At 41.2% G+C, this 26,671-nt stretch overlaps 1 protein-coding gene across 5 annotated transcripts in view; it reads left to right on the top strand.

The window, feature by feature from the left end:
* Nucleotides 1–26,218, top strand: part of klhl5 (kelch-like family member 5) — a 71,658-nt gene extending 45,440 nt beyond the window's left edge. For all 5 annotated transcript variants that reach the window (XM_074630133.1, XM_074630131.1, XM_074630130.1 and 2 more), the window contains 11 exons: nucleotides 6,313–6,449; nucleotides 7,019–7,215; nucleotides 8,719–8,931; nucleotides 14,720–14,906; nucleotides 15,902–16,126; nucleotides 16,681–16,756; nucleotides 17,006–17,092; nucleotides 19,200–19,274; nucleotides 19,608–19,745; nucleotides 20,916–21,087; nucleotides 22,675–26,218. In XM_074630133.1, the coding sequence (XP_074486234.1) occupies nucleotides 6,313–6,449; nucleotides 7,019–7,215; nucleotides 8,719–8,931; nucleotides 14,720–14,906; nucleotides 15,902–16,126; nucleotides 16,681–16,756; nucleotides 17,006–17,092; nucleotides 19,200–19,274; nucleotides 19,608–19,745; nucleotides 20,916–21,087; nucleotides 22,675–22,731 (1,564 nt within the window). In that variant the 3' untranslated portion in view covers nucleotides 22,732–26,218. The remainder of the gene's footprint in view (nucleotides 1–6,312; nucleotides 6,450–7,018; nucleotides 7,216–8,718; nucleotides 8,932–14,719; nucleotides 14,907–15,901; nucleotides 16,127–16,680; nucleotides 16,757–17,005; nucleotides 17,093–19,199; nucleotides 19,275–19,607; nucleotides 19,746–20,915; nucleotides 21,088–22,674) is intronic.
* The last annotated feature ends 453 nt before the right edge of the window (nucleotides 26,219–26,671 follow it).

The following is a 26,671-nucleotide window of genomic DNA, read 5'->3' as shown; positions in this document are numbered from 1 at the left end:
AAATATTTTTCTGTCATACTAAATAGTAGGGTAGTATGGGTATTGGGGTGTAATATCGAATATCGCGATATGTTTGTGATACTGTGTCAAATCTCAAAAACACTATTGATTTTTAATTAATAGTTTACATGCAAAGATTAAGTCTTTCAATACTTTATTTCATTTGAAAAGAGATGCACCTCTCAGTGTTTGTGTCCTCTCAAAGTAGTGCTATGATGTTACAGGGACTGTGATAAATCCCACTGATAGATCCCACTGTTCTGATTGCATAACAAAGTTAAATATTGTACTTATGCATGTGGTGGTGTGTTCTTTATACTATGACAGTTTTCCTAAAATTAGATTAAAAAATCGCAATATATCAGCTTATTTACAGTATCACAATATATTGAATCGTAACCCCTGTATTGTGATAGGTATCGTATCACCAGATTCTTGCCAATACACAGCCTTAACGCACAGTTAGTCTACAGCCATGCTAGCAGCTCTGTGAGGTTTTATATGCTAACATGCTCACAGTGACAATGCTAACATTTGGAGTCGATGTTTAGCAAATATAATGTCTACCATGATGTTCACCATCTAAGTCTAGCATGTTAGCATGCTAACATTTGCTCATTGGCACTATACACAAAGTACATCTGAGGTAGACAGGTATTTCATTAGTTTTGCAGGTATTTGGTCATGAACCAAAGTCAAGTTCATTTTATTTCTACAGCCCAGCAATATCACAAATTTGCCGCAAGGGGCTTTACAATCTCTACAGCATACGACACCCTCTGTCCTTAGACCCTCTAGTCGGATAAGAAAAAGCTCCCCAAAAACAACTTTTAACGGGGAAAAAATCTAAGAAACCTGAGCCTAAGTGTTTGACGAATTAAAGATTTAGACCAAGTGATGGCGCTAGATATGAATTACTGAGTTATTACATTTCATCCTGAGGAGGGCATTATAATCAGCCATCCAATAGGTGTTGAGACATTTACCTGGATAAAGGAAAACTTTGACCTGCTGGTCAAAAAGTCTTGGGGTCATTAGGAAACACTGACCGACTGAAACGGACATATTGCCATCCCTAGAGCCATGCCATTAGCGTGGCTAACGCTAAATGTACTTCTCCTTTACCTTTATTTTTGAGTATGTGTGGAGAAAAGTCATACCAGTAGAGTAAGTCTCTCCTACCAGCCCTCCTGTTGTTTTCCCCTCTCTGTTTTTCCACCACTGTGTCTGTGCACCGAGCAGCACATCCACACTCAAACACAAACAGACACCGTGTTCAGTTTCCAGCTCGCCCTCCTTTCCTGAGTCCAACTCGTCTGTTTCCTGCTCTCTTCACTCCAGCATTTTGTCTTCTCTGTGCTCTTTCCATTACAGAGTGACACACTGCCTGCCATGTCTCCGTCTTCTGCTAGGTGCATTTGTGCGTAAATAACCCACTACTGTATATAGTCTCTGTCGCTCAGTGCGAGTCAGACAGAGACCCACATGAAAAATTAAGGAGTAGAAATACTATGTGTGTGTGTCAGAGAGAGAGATAAGAAAGAGATACCCGACTGAAATACTGGCAGATAACTTCCTGCTGACTGTAGTGTATTTTGACATCTTTGACTGTAAAGCACACACACACACACACACACACACACACACACACACACACACACACACACACACACACACACACACACACCACTCTTCTCTGCTTCAGGCTATGGCTATCTGTCATGGTCCCAGTGTCACACTCCGTAATGAGATTATACACATGTGCATAACACACACACATTCAGTACACACACATCCAAGTCTGTTGATCATGAAGTCAAAAAACACACACAAGGACACACATAAACACAACATTGGAAGGAGAAAATCAGCTGTAAATAGTAAACACATAGCTGTCAAACAGAGCTTTAATTTGAGCTTTATCGTGATCAGTTTACTTATCAGATCAGCCGTATTTAGATCAGGACATTAAAAATAATGATCCCTGCAGGGATCTGGACGAGGACTACTTTATGTCGCTTTATGTCATTTAGTATCCATCAGACAGTCGCCGCCTCATTTACAAGGACATCTCCAAGAGCAAAGAATGAAAAACACCGCTCATGGAATATTAAAACTCTCTGGTACTTTTTTAATGCCTTGATGTTTGTGTGCGTGTGTTTAACTTCACAGTGGCATGAGAGGGTAATGGATTATTGCGGTGGGGAATTAATTAACTGTCTTTTTACAAATAACTTTAAGATAATTCTTTTCTGTCCTTCCTCTGGCTTGTTCTCCATTATGCCTCATATCTTCTCTCTCAGACTCTCTCGCCTCTAAATTTTACATTGACCTTACATTAAGCATATTCATCTTTTTTTTCTCTTCTGCCCAGCTCTCAGCTTTCTCAGCTGCTGTGATTGACACATGCAATGACTTGAATAATCTCTTCCCCGACTGCAGGGATTGACTTGTCTTTTGTAGTGCATGCCAGGACTTCATCTGGCTGGGGTTGTGTCTTCTTTTATATTATTTTGTGTGGACGTTTCTGTGAATTCGGTTGTTTTGGTCTTAGTCAACTACGATTTCGTTAGTCGATTAGTCGATTTCATGCTGAATGGCTTATTCCAGCCTGTTCTCAATCCCAGGGCGTCAAATACCGAGGATTTGTCACGGCCATCGGTGTTCAATACCGCTGCACAAGGCATCACATAGCAGCAGTATGAAACGCACCGGGCGTTCCATTAACTACAATGTTAACCCATCTGCGGTAACAGTAAACACTCCAAGAAAGTGCGCCGGGAGTCTGGTGACGATGTTTAAAGAGCGAAAAGACACACACCAGGCGGGCAGGAGGGGCGGTGGATGGGTCCAACAAACACAAGGCTTTCATCCAGGAGACCGCTGTTTATGTCCCGTGCATCACCTTACAATCGGCTGTTTGTTCGCGTCCCGTGTTCACAACGTTCAGTGTTATTTTCATTGTACAACCACAGCGGTTTTAAGCCCAAAGAAAGGTTTTCCTAAACATAACTACAGTGGTTTTGTTGCCTAATCCTAAGGTGACGCTAAGGGTCGTGACAAAGCAGCGGTATGTGACAAGTTGGGATGAAAATGTGTTGCTTATTTCCAAGAAACCTGTGAGCACATCTCTGGTAAACACAAGATTTAAAGTGGTGCTTTTGTGTGATTCTTTGTGGAGAAACTCAGTTTCACAGACCTGTCGTTTAAATCAACTAATCGATTAGTCGACAAAATCACAAGTGTTAGTCGACCAAGAATTTCTTTGGTCGAGGACAGCCCTAAAAACAATCTATGTGTAAGTAAAGAATTAAAAAATGTAGAGAATAGAAAGAATATTATTTTTACATGGGATAGTCGGACAAAAATCTTCTCTGGAGAGTTACAGCAAGAAATAAGTAAACAACGTATACTTGTATAAGTGGAATAACAATACAGTACTGACCTTCAGGCAGCATGACCTTATGTTAATTTGTCTTATTCTATTTCCTCTTCATTGTAACTTGTATTGTACCTGACTTATCACAGAATCTTACTATGTTAAGACAATCATTTGCTTCAGATTGTGACCTTTATAAAAAGCCAGGAGATGTGTGAACGCATTGTTAAAGTGTATTAATGTGAGAAGAGCTTCGGGCCCTTTTGGCATCTGTGTGTTCATCCTTCTTCCAACATCTTTTCCAAATATAACTTTAGTTTCACATGATTTAGAGTTTATCCAGAGAGAATGTGGCACTGGTTTCAAAGATAAATAATCCTAAACAAATAAATAAGTATAGGTCAGTGTCCAGTAGGTCGCAAGTTATGAAAATATAAGATATTAAAAACAAAAACTCATACTGCTTTTGGGAAAACTTGCTGCACTGCAGTTTTACTATCAAGCGTTTAAACATCTGAGCTCTTTATCCTCAATATGCTGACTATGTACAAACATCTGGAGATGCCTTAGGCTCATGCCAGGCTGTTGTTTGCACAGTTTTCTTCTACCTCTAATCACATCTCTTCAGAGAGAAGAGTATATGATGATAGTGCCATTTGGAGGGGATTGATTTCTTTAGGACAAATTAGGTTGTTAACTGTTTTTCAGCATACGCGTTGGTCCTCCTATAACTGTTTGGAGAGATAGAAGGCTGTAACGGTAGATATTTTACCTTGTCGTTCAACAGCCTTTATGTTAATCTGACGGCTTTTTTGTGCCGTGTTGAAAGTAGGGCTGTCCTGAATACCATTTTTTGGGCTTCGAAGCTTCGGTGAGAAATATTCGAAGCTATTTGAAGCTTCGGTACAGTGCCGCTGCCGCACTAATGTTCACACACTTACCTCTACACATAACAAACAGCGATATCCCTCTGGGAATAACTAATAATAATTCATGTAGAAAATGACTAATGTTGTGGGATAATTCCTTATTTCATTGGCTATTTGGGGATTTATACTTCAGTATTACATACTTAAAAAATTAAGCATTTCCGATACTGATTTGGAGGTTGATTACCATGGCAACCGTCGATTTATTCAGACATGTTATGTTAAATTGCCATCAGATTGATGTAAAGGGGTCTGAAAGTCTTATTCGAAGTCTATCAAGCAATATACGTAGAATAGCAGTCAAATAATAACAATCTTTGATCAGTCTTGTATGAATGAATGGAAAACATCAGTGTGTCCCCTAGTAGGATGGTGTGAAGCCCACAGACCTACGTGATGAGACGTTATTCTGGTCTCTGTCAGGTCCAACTTGGTTGTCGTGGTTACTTAGTTGGCTTGAATTTTGACACTTCTGCTGCCATAATTTCCAGCTCACAACCCTCATAATGCTCCACTCCCACCTCATAACTCTACTAAAGGTCCCCTCCCCCACCCCTGTTTGTAGTGCAGACGTTCTACTCTTGCAGATGATGGAAACGCATACCTGTTGTGACCTTCAGTCACGCATTCATAACCTATGAACACATACATCACTGTCAAATCAGCCTCTGCTTATCAACAGGTCTGTGAAGGGACACATCAGACACAATAGTCTCCATTGCCATACTATATTCTTTTTCAGCAGTTTTTTTAATGTATGAAAGAGACGATTTGCAGACCACTTTTAAATCTGACACCTACAGGTCATTAGTAAGAAGAGAACTACTTCACACTGGGATGTAAGACGATATCGGTACACATGAGTATCGCGATATTATGTTTTGCGATACTGTGTCAATTCTCCAAATTTTGTATAATTTTTTTATCCTCTTACAAATCCAACAGCCCGCCAGCGTGCCCGGCCGCTACTCTGTTTTTCGGGGGTTGTAGTGGGCTCAGTTTTCAAGCTAGATTCATATGAAACTAGAAACCTAAACTAAAACCTAAGGAATCAATTGTTACCAACCGTGTCATAGCATTTCGGGAAGAACGCTAAATAATGCTACAAAGTTATGCTCATTTTTGGTGAGGAAAAACTGGAATGGCGATTTTCAAAGCAGCTCCTTGACCTCTGACCTCAAGATATGTGAATGAAAAAGGGTTCTATGGGTACCCAGGAGTCTCCCCTTTACAGACAAGCCCACTTTATGATGATCACATGCAGTTTGGGGCAAAAAACATGCCGTTTTTATTATGTTATTTTCAAATATTCTAAATGGTGTGTTTGAATATTTATGCATAATTGCATAAATTTAGCATGATTGAAAAGCTGAAACTCTTGTGGATCCAATGAGCCCAACTGTAATCATGTGTGATGACGTTAGTCCCCATATTAGCCATTTCGCATAGTGACTTTTCTTTTTACTCAGATTTAATACATATTGTGACGTGTTTTCCTAAAATTCAATTTGAAAACACTATTGCAATATATTTCGCAATATGTTGAATCATTACCCCTGTATAACGATACGTATGGTATCGACAGATTCTTGCCAATACACCAATGTTGTCCTACAACGTCTGAAGACAAAAGCATGTTCCTAACGGCCACACTCAAAGACAAACTGAAAATCCGGCTATAATAGAGAGGGGGGGGAGACGTGATAATGATTTAAATATGGAGATAATGCCGCACATTGTCAGACAGTCTCTCCTCAAAGGCGTTCGTAGGGTTGCATTCGTTTGTTCACATGAAAAGTGACAAAAGTTCATAGTTCTGTAATGAATGAAAAAAGAGCTTTAGAGAGAAGTTCAAACCCTGCTGACTTTTCTCGCCAATCACTAATGTGAAGTGGGCATGAGCGTTGCCCAGACTCGTCCTGTCAGCAAGGTCAAAGCACTCTGTTCCTCCATTACAGCTGTCTGTCCTCTCTGACTGATGCCTGACACTCTCTCCACTCACAGACTGGTCCTCTCATCCGTGTCGGACTACTTTGCGGCCATGTTCACCAGTGATGTGAGGGAGGCCAAGCAGGACGAGGTGAAGATGGAAGGAGTAGACCCTGATGCATTGTGGGCACTGGTGCAGTATGCATACACAGGTATACAGACACACTGATTGTCTTTTGTTAAAGCAAGTACATACTGTCAGGAAAGAAATATCATACCATGATGTTTTAGGACTAGATATTGTCTTAGATTTTGGATATCGTTATATGGTATACGTGTTGAATTTTATAAGTTAAAATAAGTGTTAAGTTTTCAAGGCTGCATTACAGTAACGTGATGTAATTTTCCTTTTTTTGGTCAAAAATATTGTGACATTTGATTTTCTCCATATCACCCAGCCCTACTGTAGTTGAGGCTAATGTGCTCAAAGTGATGGTTTGGGCTACTCTGTGATCAAACTGCATCAACTTGCATCACACAGTTTTAAATGGATAATCCCCATTGGTAAAAGACTTTAGAAAACCATTCCAGCTATTGTATCACCCTCAGCCACCATCAGGTTTTCTATGCTAAATAACTGGATTCATTTTGTTCTCAGTTCTATAAAAATGAAGGATTTTCATGACCAGTTGCTTTACTCTCGATCTCAAAACCTGTTAAATAATAAATCTTAGACACTTTAAAATATGCAAGCCTTTTGTGATGTCTTTCTGTCTTCCAGGCCGTCTCGAGTTGAGGGAGGACACCATTGAGTCTCTGCTGTCAGCCTCCTGCCTGCTGCAGTTGTCGTCAGTGGTTCAGGCGTGCTGTTCGTTCCTCATGAAGCAGCTCCACCCCTCCAACTGTCTGGGTATCCGCTCCTACGCCGACGCTCAGGGCTGCAATGACCTGCAGAGGGCCGCTCACGCCTACACCATGGTGGGTACACGGCCAGTTTATTTCTATACCTCCAGCGATTGTAAAGCCACCACGAGAAAATTAATAAAGCATCTGCTTTGGAAAATATGGATCTGAAAATGATGATGGTAGACCACAGGTGAAGTCTAGGTTTTAACAATAAGCAGGCTTCCTTCCCTTCCACAGCTTTCCTTCTATACAGTTTTCCCCCAGTCAGACTTTGGTCATTTTCCAGCCTTGATGTTATTCTTGGTAACAAATTGGTTCCTCGTTCGCAACACACCATTATCGCCACAATGGCGGTTTTCAGCACAGGGTTGCTATGGTGACTGTGAAATAGCTCCTCCATCGACTTGATTATTCTTTTTCTTTTCTCGTTCTCTCCTGTCTTAACGTTTTCTCCCTCTGTGTGTCTGTCTCTGTCAGTGTCACTGTTCCTCTCTTTCTTCCTTTCTCTCTAAATGGATTATTGTTAAACTTTAATCTGTGGCAATTATGTCGTAGAGGTTGCTTTATCTGGGTGTGACTGCCTGCCTGTGTTTGTAATTCACTCACACACACACACACTTATACACAGCTCACAGGATTATTACTGCCATTGTGTAAGAGCTATACAATAGACTGTGTAGAGAGAAGTCAAGATTGACATTTCTTTTTTTTTTATTTAAAATGTTTTATTCGTGGGAATCAGGGTCACATTTACATGTTACATGTTTTTCTTCCCCCTTTTTAATACCCACAGATAATGCTTCCCTCAAAATAAATATATAGATCAATTTAAAAGCATACCATATTTGACATTAAAAAAAAAAAAATGCCAGTGAAAAAAACATAATCAACCAGGGAATTTTTGTTTTTTCAATGGAGCTCCATGTAAAATTGGGTGCAACTACACCTTTTCCATAAACGGTTCCAGTTATTTAATGTTTTGTAGAAAGCGTAACATCGATGCTATGCTAGGCTTTTAAGGGTTAAGTATCTAGTTTTCATACTCCTTCTACCCCATCCACATTCACTCACTTCTAAAACTGAACCGATAAATCCATTAATCCATCAGTTGATTGTCAGAAAATTAACCTGCATCCTATTTTGATCATCAATTAATCGCAAAAAAATTATAAAAGTTGTGATGGGCAGTTTTGGAGACCAAACAATGAATTTCTTCATTCAGCAAATAATCATCAGATTAGTCGATAATGAAAATTATTGTTACTCGCAGCCTTACTCTCTCTCCCCATCTCATACCACTGAATCATTCAAACATTTTCTCATCCAGACCCTTTTTTCTAAAGCTTTTCATCCATCTTCCTGTGACCTTTCTCAAGCCCTCATTTCCTTCCTTTTCTCTCTCTCTTCTTGCCACCTTCCAACCCCTTGATCCCTTTCCTCTCTCCACTAATATCTTCCTATTGTTTTTTCTTCTCTCATCCCTTTTTTCATCTGCAATTCATTATTCATTCATCCAGACTAATCTGACTCTTCCCTTCTCTACTCTTATAACCATTTAATCCCTCCATCCACCAGGAACACTTTTTAGAGGTGGTGGGAGGCCAGGAGTTTCTGTTGCTCCCAGTGGATGAGATGGAGAGGCTGATCACGTCTGATGACGTCAACGTGCCAGATGAGGAAACCGTGGTAACCTCTTTGCTTACGTGGGTCCGTCATGACGCTGACACACGACAGCGTCACCTACCCGTGCTGCTGGCTCACATCCGACTGCCGCTGCTGCAGCCACAGGTGAGAGCTGCAAAGAACTCAGTCACTATCATACTGTTGTAAGTGACTGACTTATTTTAAGGTATAATATGCAGGAATTTTCTAAAAAACAATGTATAGACTGGTAGAAAAATAATCCCTTATAATCATTTATTACCTACTAGAAGTGTGTGGTGGTGTCTGTATCTACAGAGACACTGCCCTCTGCCTGTATTTGATCTTTTCTTATTATTTTGCTGCGTTGGGGACGTTTCTGGGCTTCAGCAAAAACGTTTTACTCTGATTCGCTTCTTTGTTCTATCTAACGCCGCTCCCTCTCTTCATTCACTCTATAGCTCGCTCGACCATCACTGCTCTCTCTCTCTACCTCCCTCCCTCGCTCGTTTCGCCGAGGAGGAGGGGGACAATTTGAATGCCATGTACTTACAAACAGCAACCGACAACTGTGTATAATCAATATTTTTATGATAACAATGTGTCAAATGACAATGTGTAAACCATGTGAAATGAGTTGATCGTAATGATGAACCTACAGAGAATTATCAACCAAATCTGCAGCTTTACAGAGCTTTATAGCGAGTTTCAGCTCATTGTTTAGCTGTCCTGCCTACAACTTTACCGTTTTGGTTCACTATTACCGCTCTTATTACGTCGCAGGTGGCTGTTTTCAGTGAAAAAGCTCCAAAAACCCACTGTACGCTACCTGCTCTTCACAAAACAACAGACATATACAGTTATCAACTAGCTGGTGGAGTATTTAACACCTTAAGAGCCAGATATTTCCCTCAGGAATTGGTGGAGACCAAAATCAGAGCTAAAAGAGAGTGGATATTGGACTTGCATTCATCAGGTGAACACAAACACGACTCCAAATGAATATGCAATGTGACTCCAAGATGAATTATATTCACTAACAAGAGCACATTAGTTATTGTTGTTATTTTGTTAGTGTGTGGAATCAATCAACACATTTTGAAGCTAAAACTTTACCACATAAATATAGTAGGAGCTTTGTCAAAGTTTCTCATGTCTCATATCTCTTACAGCAAAGTATGAGGCAAGCGTTTGCATTAGTGTTCCTCCTGATGATCTGCTTCTCCATGACTAAAATTATCTCATGCTCTCTCCCTCCCTCCCCCATTCTTCTCTACCTCCTCCTGGCTCCAGTCTGTCTCTCTGTCTCTATCCTCTTTGTGCAATTAGAGGGACTATAATCATTACGCTAACTGTAGATCACAACCATTACTCTGTCACGTGTGTGCTTGTGTTTGTTGTGTTTGTGTCTATGTATTTAAGTGTATGTGTGTGTGCATGCATCTCCTCCTCTCTCCTCTTCCTAGCTCGTGCAGCAGAGTATCTCATCTGGTAATGTGATGCTGGGAAGTTTATATGCTCGACAGAACCTCCGTTACTGCCTAGGGCGTTGAATGCACACACAAACCCACCCACACACACATGGTTTAAACCTTAATTAAGTGTGATATCTCTCTTAACCGCAGTTAAATTATCTGTTCTCTTCATCTCCCTCATCAGTCATTTCCCTTACTATATATAAAGAAACTGTAGAGATAAAACTGCCCTTGTGGGCCCGCCCTTCCTCTTTCCATCTTCTCTGCCTGCGTCTATACGTCTACCAGGCTTACAGTATGAACACCTCAGATATACGACTTTGCCCCGGTCAGCTGAAATCACAAGTAGCTGTAACATATAATCAGGGGAGAAGATGGATGGCGGACAGGTAAAGCAGCAGAATAGCACTAGAATAGAGAGAGCAAAAGCAAGACAGAAATAGAGCTGAGGGTTGATTCAACCTTTAAAGGGATAGTTTGGGTGTTTTGAAATGGGGTTGTATGAGGCACTTATCCATAGTCAGTGTATAAAAAAATGTATATATATATATATATATATAAATATATATATATATATATATTAATTAATTAGTTTTGAGTATACAAGGGTTTAGAACAACAGTTTATGATGGCCATCCCCATGCTCTATTTTGTCTCATAAGTTGCTGCAGCAATTTTTGGGTTGATACCAATTGTTCCACAGATTTGGTGCTAAATTTAACCGTTTAGTACCAATCGAGAATTGATAAAACATTTTTTTGATCAAAAATCCCTCCAAAATACCACATTAAGACACCAAGACCTTGATGAACACCATAGAAAAAGCCATGCTGTGATTTGGTATCAAAAACATTTGACATTTGGAGATTTCTGCAAGAATTGCTATTTTCGGCAATTGAATGGCGAGCACTTCTGTCTGTAGTTTGTGGTTGTAAAGTTTCATGAGGATGTGATTATGCTAGAGGTCACCTCAGGTCATTTTATACAGTGAGGTCAAGTTACAAAAAATGGTCTCACTACTATGAAATGGCTATTATGGGGACTAACATCATCACACATTAATACAATTGGGCTCATTGGATCCACAAGAGTCTCAGCTTTACAGTGATACCCAATTTATGCAATTCAAAGACTGTTTAGGGCCGGCGCCCTCAAGGAGTGGAAGACTTTAAGTGTACGCTATATTTAGAATATTTTCACCGCTTTATCTTGCCGTCAGAAAGCTCTTTCCTTCTCCCTTCTAATGGAAAACTGAGCTGAAAGTGAAACTTATCTATACTCTCTTCAAAGCCAGCAGGCTCAGATGACAGTATAGTATAGTATACTGTATATAATACGGTATAGATAAGTTTCATATTCAGTTCAGATCCCCATCGGAAAATATTCTCTAAATATAGCATACACTTAAACGGATATTGACTTTTGTAGGTGAGCGTTTCTTTTAAGTAGCTAAAATAAGTTTTGCTGCTGCCCCTGTCCACAGCAGTACATTGCTTTGCTCCCCTGCTGGTACTCCTGTCTGCTTCTCCAAACTGGGGGCGTGCCGACTGTCATCTACTGTAGGTAATACACCGACTATGGCTAAGTACCTCATACAACCCCACTTCAAAACACCCAAACCCTTTAACAGTATATCACGCCCACCACCATGCTAAACTGATATATTAACTCACAGCAACCTCATGAGCTGTGACATGCCAATAAAACGACGTATTAACCTCACACAGACAGCTGATCGATATTCATCAACCAATTAGTCAGCTCTCTACAGGCCACACTGCGATTAGTCATCAAAAGGATGTCAGTGCACCAGATTAATACCTTTAATCCCTTCTCCACATCACCTCTGCAACACAGACACATCCACACTTGGTGTAATCTTCTCAGAGGTGCATCTGTGGGCTGTAAATTTGATCATTTGATCTCAAAAATAGCAGAAAATAGTCAAAGAAAAATACCCATCACATCTTTTTTTTTGCTTAACTTTCTGACAAACAGTCCAAAACCCAAATATTTCAGTTTGGTCTGGACAGTTCACACTGACTTTTTACAAACGAACAACAGGAGTAAACATGAAGTTGTACCGGAGTGACAGTTCGCTGATTGGACAGTTTATTGGCTGGGAAATCAAATTCTGGTGACTGACTGATGTGCATATTTATGTTCATTGGTGTCAGAAAGACCTCAAGAAGAAATAACTGCTCATAGTGTTATTAGACAAATCAACCACATGTTGTGAATAATGACTGACAGGTAGAGACAGGACGAAAAGGAGGCATCTTGTACAGTAATGATTTGGGGCTTATTACTGTGGGATCGCTGTCAGACACTTTTTAATGGACTTAATGAACTGACAAAGTACACAGAGTGTGCAGCAGTTTTAACAGCTTTTGACCTATTAATCAGGGAAAATAGTAAAATGCTGACGTGCATACTGTACGTGTTTATTTGCATAATATGTACATGGCATTATACAGATCAATAAGATCACTCACACAGATTTCATGACCAGAAGATGGATTAATTATTAGTTTTAGTTGAAATCGTGCTAAAATCACATATCTGCTCTCATAAAATCCTGTCGTTGGTTTATTTGCTTTCACACCACAAATGGACCTCACCAGAGTCCGCTTGGAAGCGGACCAAGACCCACCTCTTCAAGCGCTCTCGGTTCGGTTGCTTGGTCCGCACCGTGGTTTGATTGACAGCTTTCTACACCAGCCCAAACTGCAAAACGAATTCGGACCTGAGTTTGTTTTAACCGAACCAAACAGGTTAGGTGTGAAAGCACTCCATGCTAACATGCTGATACTTAACAGGTGTAATGTTTAGCATATTCATAATTTTTAGTTTAGCATGCTATCTTTTGAAAATTTGCATTAAACAGAAAGTACAGCTGAATTTAGGCTGATAGGAATATTATCAGTTTTGTAGGTAAACCATATTTTGATCCGGCGTTAAAGTCGGGATCACCGAAATTTATATAGCGGTGCAGGAATGAGTCCTAAAACCCAGAAATGAAATCGCATTTCAGCACTTCCGTAGTTAACGCAAGGGTAAGAGATTTTAATGTTTTATTCGACAATATAAAATACGTCAGTAAATATCCCACTGGTGAAGGGTTAGTAAAGCGTGAAAAATATACAGTACATATGTTGAGGGTGTGTGTTTCTGTCTGTATGGAGTGTGTGTGTGTGTGTTTATCGCAAGTAGACAAAGTCCATGCTGAAACTGCAAAGGAGGACTACTTTCTCACTTCCCACTGTGAGGTAAAGAGAGGACAGAGAGGAGAAGGTGGGACGTCTGAAGGATTCAGTCTTATCTCGCCCACCACATTCAGTCCTTCACAGCGTGATGGATAAATAGCACAGGAGAGGACAAACACAGTTCTCTATCTCTGTCCTTCTTCATCACACATACACACAAATGAAATGCCGAAAGAGAGTTCACCCTAATTTGTCCCTCGGTGTTTGTGTGCGATGGCAGCGTGGGTTCACCCTGGCGTGTAAGCTGCTTATCCATTTACCATGCTTGCTTTACGCTCTCCACGTCTGGCTGGGAAAATTGATTTTACATTCAGTGACCAAATTGAATTATTTGGGCCAAATCTTTCTTTTTGTGGTGCACAGAGGAAAAGAGAGGGTGTAAAATATTATTTGGCATTTTTTCCTCTTTTATGAAATGTCCTTTATTTTACTTGTTCTCTGTGATTGAATCTTAGCAGCCATTTCTGAACATCCCCACTGACCTCTCTTCAGCTAACACACACACACACACACACACATACGGTATGTGCAGGTATACACACAGTCTGGAAACTTAGAGTGACTTTTATAAAAAAGTCTGGCTCCTCTTGAACCTCTACTGCTTTCCAACACACACACACACACACACACACACACACACACAAACACACACCTGTCTAAATGTAAATCATGTAATTCTTGGCTTCAGGGAAAACTTGCTTTACACCACCCTGCCTCTCTCACAGGCAGTGATTTCCTGTGGATGTATTTTAAGGAACAGACTGGTTGATTGAAGTGCTTCATGCTGCCGCCCCTGGCTGTCTCTACAGCGTGTGCGTGTGTGTGTGTGTGTGTGTGTGTGATCATAGATGAGGTTAGAGGGTATGGACGAGAGAGCTGATGAGATGCTGATGACAGATTAGTCCTCTAGTGTGTCAGATGATTAGTGTGTGTGTGTGTGTCTGTGTGTGTGTGCGTGCGTGCTCGTGTTTGTGTGTGTGTGTAAGCACTAATGGCTGCTGGTCTGATCTAATCTCTCAATCAATGAGAGAACAGCTTTCTTTCGACCACAATCAGTGATAACATCGTAACCCACACATGCAGTACACACACACACCCTGCATTTGTTTGACTGCTTGTTGATAGCAGTTGTCACATGTCTCTGTGTGTGTGTGTGTTCATGAGTGTGTTTGTTTGTTTTTTATGTGTGTGTAGTTCTTGGCAGACCTGGAGTCCAACCCTCTGCTCCGGGACAGTATGGAGTGCCAGCGGCTTCTCATGGAGGGGATGAAGTATCACCTCTTGCCCCAGCGCCAGCCGCTGCTTCAGAGTCCCCGCACCCGGCCCCGCAAGGCCACCGTTGGGGCCATGTTCGCCGTAGGGGGCATGGATGCTACGAAAGGTACAACGGTCACTTGCACGTATCTAGACATTACATACGTATACTGTATGTATAGTGTATATCATTACCAGCCACGACAGTGTGTGGCTGGTATTGTTTTCACCTTGTGAGTCTGTGTGTGAGTCATCATGGCAAAGTGGTGGTCCTGGAGACACGTACTGTAGCAGGAACTACCACAGAAGCGGTTTTGAGTACTGTGCCAGGTGTTAACATGTCTGTCTGTCGCAAGATGCTCTGTAGTTGTAGTTAGTGTTTATATTTTTATTATTATCTGGTCATTTATTCAATAGTACACAGTAGAGAGCTGACAAGAAATAAAATAACCGGGGAAGTTGCGATTATGTCATCAACATCTTAGGTAGAGCTGCAACGATTAGTCAACTGGTTACGGGTCCTCAGATGTAATTTTTTTTTTTTTTGCTTTTCTTTGCCTTGTATGATAGTAAACTGAATATCTTTGCATTTTGGAACGCTTGTCGGACAAAAAAAGTAATTTGAATTAGTCGCCTTCGGCTCCTGGAAATCGTGATGTGCATTTTTTTCGATTCTCTGACATTTGACAAATAATAAATTATAACCAAGAAAATAATGGGCTGAGTAATCGATAATGAAAATACTTATTTGTTGCAGCCCTAATGTTTGACCCCTTAGGCAGCACAACGTCTAATTTAAGAAAACTAAACTCACAGAATTTTTTTCTTTATTATGACTTGATGGAATAACTATCTCATAACTACCTTTATCTTTTAATCAAGAGAAAACATGTGAAAACTTTAGCGGAGATCATCATAAACAAACCTCATTGATTCGTGCGTGCTTGCAGGCTCTGTGTCTCTACACACAAATACACACAGAGTCTACTGTTGGGGAGTAAATGAAAGTGGTACAGTCCTAACCGAGAGTGGGGATCCGGGTCAGGTTCGTCAGAAGTGCAAAATTAGAGCAAATCAACGGCCGCAGTTTTATTTGACATGTTTTTCTGTTGTTTTTTCCAGGTGCTACCAGTATCGAGCAGTACTGCCTGCGTCAGGACACGTGGCGGCAGGTCGCCACCATGAGTGGACGGAGACTACAGTTTGGTGTAGCTGTCCTTGACGGCCGTCTCTATGTGGTCGGCGGCCGAGATGGCCTCAAGACCCTCAACACTGTGGAGTGTTACAACCCGCACAGCAAGGCCTGGAGCGTCATGCCTCCCATGTCCACACACAGGCATGGCTTAGGTGAGCCCCTTGTTTTAATACAAAGTCAATTAGGGTAGCTATTTTATAAGGAAGGATTATGTTTAGATCATGTTATTTGAATTTTGAGATTTAAAAAATGGTCTTTTCGCTTTTAATACAGTGAGGTCAAAGTTCAGTTTCAGCTACACAACAGCACCTCAACAGTAAGTGATGCAGTGTCATGCTCAAGAGCACTTCAACAGACTGAACTTGTGTATCTGGTTTCTCCCCTACTCACTCTGCAAGTCTACTATTACGATGACAAAATTTGATAAGGTGTGCTGCGCTGGTGTTTTTATAAATGTGTGCATGTGCGTGGGGATTCAAACACACATCTGGCACCACAGCTGTTCTGGCAGATAAATCCCTTGAGTGTGGAGGTGTCAACATGCTGCTAACTCTGCACGCCTCATGTCCAGGGTGTGGCTGCACACACAATACAAAAAACTCACACTCTCTTCCTGAATGTGTGTGGTTTCAGGAGCTTGTCCAGGCTGATCATGTTTTGGTAAGTTGCCATGATTTAATCATGCACATTTGGTTGTGTATTGCAGGCGTAGCTGTCCTAGAGGGACCCATGTACGCAGTAGGAGGACATGATGGCTGGAGCTACCTCAGCACAGTGGAGAGGTAAGGGGATACTCCACACAGCTGTTTTATTCTATGTTATTTACTCTGCTTAAAAATGTAAAATGAATCTATAGTAACACAGGAACTGTTTTTGGAAAGATGTTGCTGCTGAAAGATGCTGTGATGTGGAAATACAATCTCTTGACTCCACTGCATATTTCATTACTTGTTCAACCATTTTTCAAAGTTAAGATTAGCCATGTTCTATTATGTGCAGGACTGAGAAATTGTGCACATAATTCTTACTAGGTGGGACCCCCAAGCTCGCCAGTGGAGCTTTGTTGCAAGTATGGCTACACCCAGAAGCACAGTGGGAGTAGCTGTACTCAATGGCAAGTAAGTAATTCCTCTCACGTACTGCTTCACACATCCACATACTGTATAGCCAAGTTAAAGGGCGGGTCCATCTGCGTTCTGTTCCGTTATTTTCAAATGGAAGGCTAATTAAAGCAAATCATTAAGATTATGAATAATGTGAAAGCATGCTCTAGCTGTGTCAAAGTTGGGTTGTATGTATGCTGGTGTGTTCTGCGAGGTAAAATTATTACTTTTGGGAATAATTTGGTGGCTTTGAAGAAAGCGATATAACGGCTTCAGTTCCCCTTCGGGAAGGGCTGACTGACAAAGAGTCATGAGAGTTGCTGGTCTACCGCCGCATCGATCGGTTAGTTTGTTTGTGTTATTGTGTGACTTTCGGATTCGATCTAACGTTCACACGGCTCTAACGTTCGATCTAGCGTTCACACGGCAGTACATTGCTTAGCTTCCTTGCCGGTTCTCCTGTCTGCTTCTCCAAACTGGGAGTATGCCGACCGCCACCGAAGTTACTGTATGTGACGTTAATACACTGACTATAAGGATGTACTGTATATATACTCTACATGTAGCAGCGTCATCATGCAGAAACCTACGTCAGGTCACATGGGAAAAAAAGTTTTAGAAGGGCTTGGGAAAAAAGCCTTTTGATGCTACAGCATACAGTATGTACTTAAAAAACAAATCCTTCATAATTTGAATACATAAGGAACACCACTGGGAAGCTACAGAATGATAGAAAAACAAAAAAAAAGAATAATGGACTCGCGCTTTAAAGATTCAATATTAGCACATGCACCGTAACATTAAACATGCTTTTAGTTGTTTGTTTGGGACACGTGTTTGTTGCTCTTGTTCTTACAGATGCTATATGCACTTATTGCAAGTCGCTTTGGACAAAAGCGACAACTAAATTGATGTAATTTAATAGATTGTTGATATTTTCTGCAGAAATTACACAATTGCCTCACTTTACTTAATCAAAAGACAGTCATTTATGCTGTATAACTGTACACATATAGATTCTGCAACACCCTACCTCATTATAGTACATAGCCACTGTATGCCATAGAAATAGTCAATTAATAAGCAAAATGTACATGTAGTGCCCGTGGTTTGGAGAACAGAGACTAATGGAGAACATTTTTCGACGGCTTGAAACCACAAACAGTTTTCCTGCAGAAAGCACCGAAGTTTTTTTTTCTGGAGGAGAAAATATGTCTATGTCGTACAAGAACATTCTTAGAGCTTCACACTCTGCTTGTTTTGAAGATGAAGGTAACAGAGGCAAGGTTATGTTACTGTAACTGCTGTGCTTTCCTGCACGACGCACTGCAGCATCAAACAGTAATGGAAAAGGTGACATTACTCACAGTCGCGTACACACACACACACGCAGCAGTCCCTCCTGCACAAATGCACATATTAATAGCGGGATTTGATAAATTCAGGACTGGAATCGCCTCACTTGCCCCAGACTTCTCCTGCAGCCGGCAGTAGAAGTTATAATTGCAATGAATATTGCAGTGTTGTTTTTATTGTTCAGTGCCTCACAGTGACGCTACAGAGAAAGGCTGTTTAGATGCTAATTAATACAGAAACAACTGATTTGTGCTAAGCATGCCCAGCAGTAGTGAGTGTGTGTGTGAGTGAGTGCGGGGCATCCTGCATTTGTGAGTGCATGTATGCGTTGTGTATTCTCTGGGCTCTTTGCCTCATGGAGCTCATTACTTGCTTGACTGGTTCAGATGCACTTCTTGCTTCACCCTCCCAACTCTACATCCATCGATGTGTACACACACTCACACACACACACACACACACAGACTGAGTGACTGCTCGGGGTTGTGATGCCCCCCAGAGTTTTGTCTGATTGATTTTGTTCACCTCACTTTGTCCCCAAATCCTGCAAAACGCACACACATTAATACACCCTTGTACCATCTGTTCCAGTGTCACTAAATTGTAAAGGCACTTCCAGAGTCCTGAATTATGCGTGGCGTTTTGTGTGGCAGGTGTTTTTTGTGTGTGTGTGTGTGTGTGTGTGTGTGTGTGTGTGTGTGTGTGTGTGTGTGTGTGTGTGTGTGTGTGTGTCCAGAGGGTTAACACCATCCTCTGTCTTCCTCAGGCTGTATGCAGTAGGAGGTCGTGACGGCTCATCCTGCCTGCGCTCAGTGGAGTGTTTCGACCCCCACACCAATAGGTCAGAGACGAGGGACTTCGTTTGACCAGAATTAATTGCCGTCTCCTGCTTTATTTCCTGTCTGCTCTTCTTTCTAATTGAAGCGCCTTAAGGGTCTTTACGGTTATTCACCCACAGATCAAAGGAGACAGCTAACCCTCTCAGGATGTTAGAATAAACCACATTCAAACAACGTCTGTTTATCAAGCACATTCATTATGGACTGAGACAAGGTTCTCGTTGGTCCCCTGAAAATAATCTCCTTCTTTTTGGAAGATTTTGAGTCAGCACATCTGTCAGGATTTCCTCACTGATGCAGAAAGGGTGAAAGGATTTTTTAACTTCCATCTGCAGGTGGAGTGGTTGTGCTCCTATGGCTAAAAGGCGTGGAGGTGTGGGCGTGGCCACGTGGCATGGCTTCCTGTACGCCATCGGAGGTCACGATGCTCCGGCCTCATCTCTTTCATCTCGGCTAAGTGACTGTGTGGAGAGGTGAGTCTGTTTGTACTGGATGTTTGTGTGAGTTTGAAATGAAAAAATTCTCTGTGCACTTTTACTGTGTGATGTAAACATATACATCATTTTTTTGCTGTATGTGATTTGTGCTGTATTTGATATATCTTCAAGGTGATGGCTCACTATATATCAAAGTTGATTAATGATGTAATAGAGTCTTTTGAATTATAATGAGTTTATTTTTATAGAATGAAATGTAATGTTTGAAGAAATAAGACAGTGAAAGTTGGTACAGTCTGTAGGCGAGGGTAGCAGGCAACATATGTTACTGTTTGCCACCGTGTCATTCTTGATATTACCACTGGGGGCGCCAAAGTCTGACTTTTTCTTTATTCTGCAGAGTGATTTTAAAGAAATAGTTCAGTGAGAAATAAATTCACTTATTAACACATTGTATCTTGTTTATTTAACTGGTACACAAACAATGAGCACAGATTTTATTAGAGCTCTCTGTACAGGCAAGACGGTACCATACCTAGCAAGCTAGCATTGCTGGTTGTGTGTTTTTGAAGAGACATGCTAGCTGTTCCCCCTCTGCTTCCAGTCTTTATGCTAAGCTAAGCTAATCACCTCCTGGCTTCAGCTCTATACTTAATGCACAGACATAGGACTGATATGATTACGGCTACAATTAACGATTATTTTCCTTTGTCGATTAATCTGTCGGTTATTTTCTTGATTAATCAATTAGTTATTTGGTCAATAAAATGGCAGAAAATTGTGAAAAAAATGGAAAATCAGTGTTTCCAAAGCCCAAGATGATCAAAAATATTCAGTTTACTGTCACAGAAAAGTAAAGAAACCAAAATAATTCACATTTAAGAAGCTAGAATCAGAGAATTTTGACTGTTTTTCCCTTAAAAAAATTACTCAAACTGATTAATCAATTATCAAAATAGTTGCCGATTAATTTAATAGTTGACAACTAATTGATTATTCATTGTAGCTCTAGATATCGGTCTTCTCATCTAACTCTTAGAAAGGAGGCGAGTAAGTGTATTTCCCATAATGTTGAATTGTAAGAAAATAGACTTATTTTGATGTAATTTCTCACTTTATATGTTGTGTGTGTGTGTGTGTGTGTGTGTGTGTGTGTGTGTGTGTGTGTGTGTGTGTGTGTGTGTGTGTGTGTGTGTGTGTGTACAGGTATGACCCCCAGACAGATGTGTGGACTGCAGTTGCCCCCATGAGCATCAGCAGAGATGCCGTTGGTGTTTGTCTCCTTGGCGACCGTCTCTTTGCAGTGGGCGGTTATGACGGGCAGGTGTATCTCAATACTGTAGAGGCCTACGACCCTCAGACAAACGAGTGGACACAGGTACACACACAATCACACCAATGCAACACACATACGTACATAAAGGCAGTTTATATGTTTGGAAGGAATGAGTCTGTACAATTTAAAACGGTCTATTCTCAGATTTATATGTAGCTCGTATGTGCATAGACACATTGTAGTTCAGTAAAAACAAGTAATCAATCATGATGTACACCAATAAAGTTGTTATATAAACACACACAGTCACAGTTTGACCTTCCTCCAGCTCCTCTCGTATGTATCTTGGCATGTTTTCATTGTTATGTAAATGTATGTTTTCCTCATGCTAATATTGTCCTTGCCGCCGCAGCAGTAGGGGAAAGAGGCAGACTATTTTTTTCAAAGTTGAACGATCTCACTCAGCACAAGTCTAGCGCACTTCAGTTTATACCTCATCTCCTGCATAGCCTCAGAGGATTTCCTACCAAAGTCGCTGGAAATCTGCTATTTTGGAGACACGCACCATGCTGAGAACAAGAGGGGTGTAGATGGGCGGATATAGAATACAGAGAACGTTCAAGCTGACACAGAGGGGACGAGGACAAACTGAGATGTGAGGGGACATGTTGAGGCCGTTAAATGTGTCCTCTGTTCATTGTCAGAAACTGAAACAAACAATGCAGTGGATGGGTTGTCTGTCCTGTCCTCGTAGCACCACTTCCTCTGCTTGCTTTAGCACAAATCTGTCAATCTTTTTTTACTTCCAAGACAGATGACGTGGGAAGTAAGTTCATGTTTTTAAAATTAGGTGACTGACAGACAGCTTTGACTATCAGTGTAGAGGCAGTGGCTACAAAAACTAACAGGACTAGACGATCACAAACGACACAAAGCTTCCCTTGGAGCCAAAGGATGTCGCCACTCCCCACTCCATGCTGTGTTTAACTCTGTGTTTCCTTGCGGGTTGTGATGAGGTCAGAGCCCAGATGCCAAACATCATGTTGTAAATATCCTACATGTACATAATAATCCATTCACTTCAGTTGGCTAACTGTGTTTCAAAATTCATTCTTGACCTTGTAAACAACAGTTAGTTAAACAATCTCACCTCAACATCCATTTAGTAGTTGTTCCCGTCATATCACATGATCTTTATCAGCAGAAGGAGTTGGCACTGGTCACGGAAATGTAGAAGTTCAAATGTAATAACTATAGCTGTCAAAGTTAATGTGATAATAACGTGTCGTTTTAACGCCACTAATTTATTTAACGCAACTTGAGATTTTTAGGTTGTAGCGGGCTCAGTTTTAAAGCTAAAAGATACTGGCATCCTATGAAACTATAAAACCTGAGGAATCTATTGGTACCAACCATGTCATACTAGCAAGTCGGTAAAGATAACGCTCCAAACTTGCGCTAAATTTTGGTGAGGAAAAACTGGTAAGGCCATTTTCAAAGGGGTCCCTTGACCTCTGACATCAAGATATATGAATGAAAATGGGTTCTATGGGTACCCACGAGTCTCCCCTTTACAGACATGCCCACTTTATGATAATTGCATGCAGTTTGGGGCAAGTCATAGACAGCCCCCTTTTTAGTATTCAGCTGTGACTGTGATTCTTGTGCTTTCTTTTACTTTCTCCCCAGGTAGCACCTCTGTGTCTGGGCAGGGCAGGAGCATGTGTGGTGGCCGTCAGACTGTGAAAACACCAACACCAACATCCTACGGCGGACTGTGCATGATGTGGCTCAGATCCTCTGTGTTACCGCTGACATGGTCACTGAAGTCACACCGAGAAACCCGTCTGCCTGCCAGCATGTGACCAATGCGGTGAAGTGAGAGACTGATTACTGAACGCACTTTGGGTTTTACACTTTGGTAAAGTCAGATTCAACTCACCTCAACGGCCCCCTATTGTTCATTTTACTGTTTATGGTTCGGGTTGAATCATGTGTCAGGTTTCTGATAAAGTTGTCATATTCGAACATCCTGATAACTTCAGAAGTGAACCGCCACCGCCACCCATGATGAAGAGGAATCCGCGGTGTTTATCTGAGCATGACGGAACACCTGTCTCACAGCTTCTTTTGCCTATTATTTTGTTCCCGTAGACGAGGTGGAACACACACTCACACATAAACCTACATGGTTGCTTTCAGCTTCTATTTCTGCTGACAGAAAGGTGAGGGAGACAGAGAGAGATTGTCAGGACTGTTGAGGTGTCTCATCATTTTACGCTCTCTGTTCTCCTAACAATATCTGATGCCGTGTGTTGATGCTATTTTAATATGTTCCCTATTATTTTATGCTGCAGTTGGCGAGTTACTCTCCTCCTCTTTCTTTCCCTTTCTCGCCTGCTGACAGATGAAACAAAGACTTTTGACATAATCAGCACAACCTTATGAACAGCCATACTCTAAGAAACTGTGACGCTCTTTATTCTTTTCCCGTCAAAAACATATCATCATGCTTTTATCTAATATTTCTGTGTGTATGTCTTCCATGTTGCATCAGCTCACATCTGAAGCATACTGTATACTGTGATGTGCAATTATTGTAGCTTTTTCTTACAAGCTAGAGCAGCAAATTATCCAACTTTTTTCTTTTTCTTTTGTTCTTGGCTGGTCCGCAGAGGGCCAGCCCTACAAATGCAAAAGTCTGTCACTGAGTGATGCAGTTACACGATTGGTCAGCCGAGGGTTGGAGTTTCCTCATTGGCCGTTGCACTTTCACAATGAAAAGGCGGGGAACAGTCCTTTACGCAAATGAGCCCGTCCAGCGCGACGCGTCCGGCTTGGACCAAGCTGTCAAACTAGGTGATCTAGCTCTAAAATGAAACCCGATTCAGAAGTGGCATCGCCTATTCCTCACTTAAAATGTTTTCAGAAGTAGATTTGGGTGAATTGTTTAGACGGAATAACAGAAAGCTTACAAGCAGGACGACATGTTGTTTCCTGTTTGAAATGGCGAGCAGAAAACCAGGGACCAATCAGGTGCATTCCACGATAGGGTGCGGCACTGCTTGAACGGCCAGTTGAGTCAAAGAGTATAGAAGCAAAGAGACAATAGCCGCTGCCGCCACTTTGGACTGAAAGGCTTATTTATATTTATAATATTGTATTGTTAAACAACACAGGCCATTTCGTTAGAGTATGACAAAAAAATAAAATAATTGTGTTTTACTTTTGTACGGCACTTTTTAGGCGGACTTTTTACTAGTCGCTTTCAGTCCAAAATGGCGGAAGCGTATCTTTGGTGCTGGGCGCTGATGTTGCAATTGAACAAACAATTGACCTTCACTCCTTGGTAATAAACATTCTTTGGTTGAGGCGAGCAGCGCGTCCCCTATAACAATTTAGCCACAAATTCACAGACTGACCATACACGGTCCAGCCGTATACTCGGTTTTGACTGAGTCCTGTTTAACTTTGTCACTCTGCCATTGTTCACATAATCCTGATCCATTAAGCACTGTTATTACACGGCTTTGTTGAATACTGGATTATGATTGGTCAATCACGGCGTTCTACGGCCTGTTATTTCTTTATAGCAGACCGTTGCTATGTAAAACAGACCGTTGCTATGGGCGCAGTTCTGATGTCGGACTCTGGCAGACCGTTTATATGTCAAATTATTGATTTCCAAAGTAAGTAGCAGTGTAATAAGCGTGATAATGTACAGCTAGCCGTTACTTATTGGGTTTCTAACCTGAGTAATAATAATGGGAGTAACTGTGGCCCTTTGTTTTCAATTTCCCACAGTGCACAGGGGCAGCTATTTTCAGTCTTGGTTTTATTTATGGTCAGTTGAGCTTTTCTGTCCTACCTCCCTTCTCTCCGCTTTAGATGTTTCCTCAGTGTGTGTGTGTGTATGTGTGTGTGTGTATAGGAGTATATTTTTATCTCAAATGAGAATCTTCCCCCTTCCCCTCTCCACATTTTCAATTCCCTGCTGCTTTCTCTTCATCCCCATTTTCCCATTTCATCACCACACACACACAAATACACACAACCCCTACGTTTTAGAGCAGGATTGGATACCCAGACAAAATGAACAACAGACCATATAATGAGACCCATGAATTTAACAATGTTGATTCAGCCGGTGCCGACGTTTTGTTTGATGTCGAGTTCAAAGCGTTATTAGATTCGATGCCACTGCAGACAAAGAATGAGACCCGAATGGAAAAATGAATCCTGTGAAACGACCTTGTGTGCTCATATTTGTGTCAGCTTGTTTAAAAGTTACATGTCAAGGAACCTCAAGAATACAAAGATGCTGACTGCATTTTCAATTCTGACACACGCCATGATCATTTTATGCTGTATTTTTATTTTTTTTAATTGTGTATTTCCGCTGTGTGGCTCAGTCTGCCTGTCTAGTGTGTGTGAGTTTAGTGTACAGGAAGCAAACTCCTGACAGTGAGAGGCAAAGCAGGCATCCTGTCTGAGCTGACAGATCTAGAGCTAATGTAGCCCCCAGGATGCACTTCACAAACACACGGTCATATCACACACACACACACACACACACACACACACTACAGAGACACACTTAACCACACAGCTGAAAGCCAAGTGCCCCAGGAGCCAGTGCAGATTGAAAAGCCTCCCAGATTTGCCGGCATGACATCTAAAGAGCAGAGTCGGTGCAGGCTAGCGATTTCCCCACAGCTGAGCTGATGTTTATTCAAGCCTAATGCACCGCTGCATTATTCTATTTTCTTCCCCTTCAAACCAGCTCACTGTTTATTTAGAGAGTAATTCTCTTCAGATCAGAGCAGAAGAAGTGTGTCACCTCCACTGTGTAGAGGTAGTCAGAGAGTTTGATTTCAGTCAGAGGTTAAAAATAAAGACAGACATTCCAAATCAAGCTATATATTTTATGTATATTATGTACATAAATAAATATAAAACCTGTATGTAGTCTTATTGCATTATGCTGTATATTATATACAGCGCCCACTAAATCTACCATGTGTTCTTGTGCGTTTCTTTTTGTACCATGAATTGAGATGAAGAGGTGTAATAAACCCACGGTTGGTGAGAAATGGTACAGCTGCTCATCTCCTCTTTTTGTACCAGAATATTACACCTCCTCTTTTACAATATAAATGACGTATGTACAACATATGCTGCTGTAATATGCTGTTATTGGTCTTTTATACATTAAAGTCAAGATGTGATTTAACCTACTGTTTTCTTTTTCCTTTTGTAAAATACTAATGTACAACAGTTTTACAATAACAGCTAAATCATGTTTATGCACAGACGTTTTTGCAGTTTCCATTTGTCACAAAAGCGCTATAAATGCCATTATGGTGTAAATTTGTTTGTTTATATGTGACTCTTATCTCTTAAGAGCATCCCCACCGGAGCATGGCCTTTGCAGTTCAAAGGTTTCAGTGGTTTTAATGCAGGTTTTTTCTGCTCTAAATTAATTTCCCAGGCCTGGAGGTTAATATGAATCCTCATTACTCTTAAGTGTGGATGCTCTATCTTAAAAGCTGCAGCCTGAGCCAGAGGCACAGCAGCAGGTTGAAACGTTCGCCGAGTGAAACGAGTGTATGAGGAAGAGGAATGCTCACAATTTACGGATACTTTAACCTCGGGACAGCAGCCAGTAGCCAACTGATTCACTTTG

This window comes from Sebastes fasciatus, chromosome 3, assembly GCF_043250625.1.
Source record: "Sebastes fasciatus isolate fSebFas1 chromosome 3, fSebFas1.pri, whole genome shotgun sequence".
Lineage (NCBI taxonomy): Eukaryota > Metazoa > Chordata > Actinopteri > Perciformes > Sebastidae > Sebastes > Sebastes fasciatus.
The sequence above is the reverse complement of the archived record's forward strand: the minus strand, read 5'-3'. Positions and strand labels throughout refer to the sequence as shown.